We start from the raw sequence: 5537 nt of genomic DNA on the forward strand, positions 1-5537 counted from the left end.
GCATAGTAAAACGTACTTGTCGCATTTCTTCCGGCCATCATTTGCAACATCATTTATATCATTTGAGGGGGGTAGTCTGGAAGTCTGGAAGGAGGCTGATTCGAATCGAAACGTGAGACAGGAGAGTTAACATCTCCTGACACCCGATTCGACTCAGCCTCCTTTGCCTTATGTTTATTCCCCCTCAAATGAACTTCCATGTATTTCTCAGAATATACTGTGATGTTGCACATTTTATGCGATTCGAAAACATTCTTTTAAATTCAGATCGTCTTTCTTACCAATTACTATCCTCCTCTATCTTTCTCGTTTCAGCTTCTATCTCTTTTTTCATTATCTCTTCTATCTCTTCAGCACTGATTATTTTCCTTTCAACTCTTTTAATTGGTTTCTTCATTTTCTCAATACAACTCAGACAGTCGGGATTTATCCATTCGTGATAACATTTCACAATAAAACAATCATGCTTCTCACTTCCACGAATATACTTTTTTTACAACTTTGACATTGATTAATTGTCTGAAAGATTTAATAAAAAATAATTATAGTCTTTAACAATATCATAAAAATCAGTTAAATATGTTTGAGCCATAAGTTCACTATATTTTGTTCAAAATATGAAAAGTAGGGCAGTTCACATAAGTTCACTATATTTTGTTCAAAATATGAAAAGTAGGACAGGACTGTCTTCTTTTTTCGACCTAAATCAGTCCTAATGAGTTATCTAAAATAGTCAGTCATTTTCCTCTGTTTGTAATATTTTTTCAAAGTTGATGAGCATAATTATTCATTTCTGCCATGAAGTGAACACCTACAGGTTGTAATATATTCATAGATATTTGTGTTCAAATATACTTCTCTAAACAAACAGTGCCCTCTTAAAAACTGAAATGATTAATTAAAGGTTAAAAGTAAGAGTAAACACTCTCATATATTTGTTGTTAGTGGATCCAGTTATAAAAAGTATTCATGTCTTTGCTTTTCGCTCTTTCCTTCATTTTATTTAACACGATTTTAATGGATTTATGTTTGGTTTCTTCAGTGGTTATATACTTTATTTATTAATGTCCAAACTCACTTTTTCTTTTCTTCTTTCTCAGGTTTCTCGTCCTCTTCCTCCTCCTCCTTACCCTTCTGCTCCGCCTCATATAAATCTGCTAACCCAACACACTCAAACAATTGATCCTCATCACATTCTATGCCCTGATTCAATTCTTCCTCACTCAACCTCATCTCATCTTCGTCATCATCAATCTGAAAATTATTATTGACAGGCATACAAATAACATGAAAGTTATGAAGACAGGAAGGAAATGTGTCAGATATGTTACAGAGAAGCTTACCTTGTATGCAATGTCTGTTATTCAATACTTCAATATAAAAAAGTAGAACATGACTGTCCGAAATATTGCCAAACATCCATTTCGCAATGTTTTGAAAGTTAACTTACAATGTAAGTACTATGTACCTTATTATGAATTAAACAGAATAATATAAAACTTACAATTAACTTGGTAGCATATAATATCTCCTCCTCATGTCCGAGCTCACTACTACTACTTCTAATCCTCCTCTTCCTTACACTTTCCTCCTCATCGTCATCACCCTCACTATCACTCAGATTTCTTCTCGTGTTTCCTTTCTGTTGTTTCTCCTCACAATTATCATCATCGCTCTGAAAATATAACAATAGAAAACATATAGGACGATACATAAACAGCATAAAATGTAGAACAATTCACACGAGAGAAAAAGAATTAATACAACTTACAATTATATATCTTCCCTTCTGCTCTGTCTCCTCCTCTTCGTTATCTGTAATATTTCTACTGTTCCATTTTATTCGTCTTCGTTTGGTATGACTTGGCAAAGAATCTAAAAAGTTACTAAATGCCCCTCTTTTCCTCTTGGGTGGTGAGTATATGTATGGATACATGTACGTGCACGGAGGCTTCGGCTCATCATCTATAAGCGACTCTGCATCGGACAACTCAGCCTCCTGGTCAGTTTCATTCTCATCCGAATATGCCTTCAAACGTTTATTATCATGAGGGTCTTCCTCTTCAATCTCTGAAATAAATATGAAAAAAACATAAATAAAAAAAAATAAAAAAATACTCCACCCACTTTTTTATATAGTCATCCCTCTTCCTTTGGGGTACTTGAGGGTCTCCGGCAGCTATATAGAAAATAAATGAAAAAGGAAAAAAGAAGTGTTCCTCTTCCTTCGGGGGGTCGTACTTTGGGGTATTTTTTCTTTTTTTCCTTTTTCATTTATTTTCTTTATAGCTGCCGGAGACCCCCAAGTATCCCAAAGGAAGAGGGATGACTATATAAAAAAGTGAGTGGGTATTTTTTTATGCCACCACAGCATCTGCGATGCGGTGGCATATAGCGATTCACCTGTGTGTGTATGTGTGTGTGTTTGTTTGTTTGTGTGTGTGTGTTATATAGATTATACAGTGAACTTAAAAAATCTTCTTGTAAAAACCAATTGTCAAATTTCAACCAAACTTGGCAGGATTGATCCTTGGGTGAAGGGCTTCCAAAGTTGTTCAAAGAATTTCATTCCATGAAGAAATCTGGTTGCCATGGCAACCAAAAGGAATGATAGAATAAATTAAAGAAATCTTCTTGTAGGGACCAAAAGGCCTAGAGCTTAGATATTTTGCATACGGCATTGTCTGGTAGACCTCTACCAAGATTGTTGAAATTATAGTCCTGGGGTCAAAATCGGCCCCGCCCCGGGGGTCATTGATTTTCACTATATGTACATATAGTAAAAACTTAAAATACCTTCTTGTAAAGACCCAAAAGGCCTAGAGCTTAGATATTTTGCATAAGGCATTGTCTGGTAGACCTCTACCCAGATTGTTCAAATTATAGCCCTGGGATTAAAATCGGCCCCGCTGAACGGGGGTCATTGGTTTTCCTTATACATAATTATGTATGTATGTAGTAAAAACTTATAGTAAAAACTTTAAAACAATTTCTTTTAGCAATTGACAAATGCTAGAGGTTAGATATTTTGCATAAAACATTGTGAAGTGAACTTCTAACAAGATTGTTCAAATTATAGCCCTGGGGTCAAAATTGCCCCCGCCCTGGGGGTCATTGATTTTCAATATATACATATAGTAAAAAAGAGCTTTAATATTTGTTAAATGATATCATCTATAGGTACTCTACCAAAGTTGTTCAAATTTCACCTCTAGTGTCAAAATAAGCCCCGCCCAAGGGGCCATAGGTTTTCCTTATATGTAGATAGTAAAAACTTAAAAAATCATCTTCTCTAAATTTACAAAGGTTAGAGTTAAGATATTTTGCATGAAACATTATGTAGTGAACCTCTGGCAAGATTGTACAAATTATAGCCCTGGGGTCAAAATTGGCCCCACCCCCAGGGGTCATTGATTTTCACTATGTACATATAGTAAAAAATTAAAAAATCTTCTTGTACAAGGCTTAGAGCTTTGATATTCGGTATATAATATCATCTATGGGTCCTTTACTAAAGTTGTTTTAATTATGCCCCTTGTTAAAATTGCCCTGTCCCAGAGGCGATAGTTTTCCTGAAAAGAATAAAATTAAAACTTGAAAAATCTTCTTCTCTGAATTAAAAAATCCTCTTCTCTGAATTGACAAAGGCTAGAGGTTAAATATATGGCATGAGACTTTGCGAAGTGAACCTTTACCAAGATTGTTCAAATTGTAGCCCTGGGGTCGAAATTAGTTCCGCCCCGGGGGTCATTGATTTTCATTATGAACATATAGTAAAAAAATAAAAAATATTTTTGTCTGAAGGTACAAGGCTTAGAGCTTTGATGTTTGCTATATAATATCATCTATAGGTCCTCTACCAAAGTTGTTTAAATTTTTCCCCTGGTGTCAAAATTGGCCCAGCCCGGGGGCAGTGATTTTCATTATGTACACATAGTAAAAACAGAAAATAAAACAAATGTTTTCTGAATGGGAGAAAGCTACAGCTTAGATATTTGACTTGAAATGTTGTTTGGTGGACCTGTATCAAGATTGTTTTGAATTAAACCCTTGAGTCCAAAATTTTGCCTTGCCCAATGGGACAGTGACCTACTTTCTTGTCCTCTGATGTACAGCAATGAAATTTTGATCATGTGCACAGTTTTAGTTGTAAAATTGAACTTTGATATCAGGTGACCTAGATTTTGACGATGTGACCTACATTTTGTCCTTTGATGTACAGCTATGAAATTTGAACCATGTGCACAGATTAAGATGTAAAGTGAACTTTGATATCAGCTGACCTAGATTTTGACAAAGTGTCTTACTGTGTTGTCCTTTGATGAAGTCATGAAATTTTGGCTGTGCGAAATATGATCTTCACCACCAAATTCACTAGACTCAAGTGCATTAATATTTCTACTTTGATCTTTTATTGAGTTAACAACAGATTTAACCACTAATCTGATAATAAGAATAAGATAGGTCAGGGATTTATGCATTATGACAATCTTCAAAATTGTATAGAAACAAAAACAATCTGTTCCTACACTTCTATTTAGTGTTTGATCAATGCGGTGGCATAGCATTTTTCTCAAATGCAATCTTGTTTTTGAACCAGATATCATATCAAAAAAGTAAGACCACTTTTCAATAGGTAGAGGTGTTATGGACTTCGAAAAATGCCAGAAGTTTTAGAATATCTGTACAAATAAATTAGTTACAGCACTTCTGTGATTTCAACATTTATTAACATAACTTTTAACATTAAACTTCAATTTATCAACATTTTCAAACGTCAAGCTTAAGTTGAATTATACATTATATATTTGTAATATCAGGGGGGAAATATCATAAAACTAATAAAAACACTTACCTGATATAAATGAACATTTTCTTTTTCGCGCCATCTTGAATTTGAATTTAATGACGTCATTTAATTAGATGACGTCATTAAATTCAAATTTAAAAATACCGCTCTTGATATGTGCCGGGTTAAGAGGACGGAGAGTCAACATTTTAACCAGACCTCATATCAAAAAAGTAATAACACTTTTCAATTGATAGATGTGTTATGGACTTCGAAAAATGCAAAGAAAAATACTCTATCTCTAAAAATAAAAAAGTTATGGCTATTTTAAATTCCAAACTTTTTCAATTGACGTCATTTTTTTTTGAAAGTAGAATATATTAATTTAATTTTATAGATTCAAGGAAAGTAATAAGTCAAATTGTAGCGCGGGAAAACCAATAGCGTCAAACGCGTGAAACTAGTAGCAACGATCGATATGGCGTCATTTTGTGTTTATTGCGTCATAGATGTTATTGCGTTCCGGAAGTACATAAACAGAACTCTTTACAAAGGCTGAATTGCATAATGTCAACTCTAAAGTCAAAGATGGATAGGGTGATGACCCTGTACAGTAGACTTGGTCGGGCAGGATGAAGTGGAGACAATACAGAGAGATGAAGGAGAAAGAATAAGAGAAGAAGAGAGGAGAACAATGGAAGTCATTCCAGAACGAGAAGTACATACTCCCCAGCATGATGATGTTATC

At 34.4% G+C, this 5537-nt stretch overlaps 1 protein-coding gene across 1 annotated transcript; it reads right to left on the bottom strand.

The window, feature by feature from the left end:
- Positions 1-281: 281 nt before the first annotated feature.
- LOC132721901 (cilia- and flagella-associated protein 251-like) lies at positions 282-4889 on the bottom strand (the record flags this gene model as incomplete). The annotated part of the gene is made up of 5 exons (XM_060706278.1): positions 4856-4889; positions 1772-2070; positions 1505-1675; positions 1079-1254; positions 282-473 (listed from the first exon to the last, which is right to left on the bottom strand). Coding segments are annotated over exons 1-5 (872 nt in total), but the record flags the coding sequence as incomplete, so codon positions are not given.
- Between the last annotated feature and the right edge of the window lie 648 nt (positions 4890-5537).

This window comes from Ruditapes philippinarum, unplaced genomic scaffold (assembly GCF_026571515.1).
Source record: "Ruditapes philippinarum isolate M1 unplaced genomic scaffold, ASM2657151v2 ctg6852_1_1_1_1, whole genome shotgun sequence".
Lineage (NCBI taxonomy): Eukaryota > Metazoa > Mollusca > Bivalvia > Venerida > Veneridae > Ruditapes > Ruditapes philippinarum.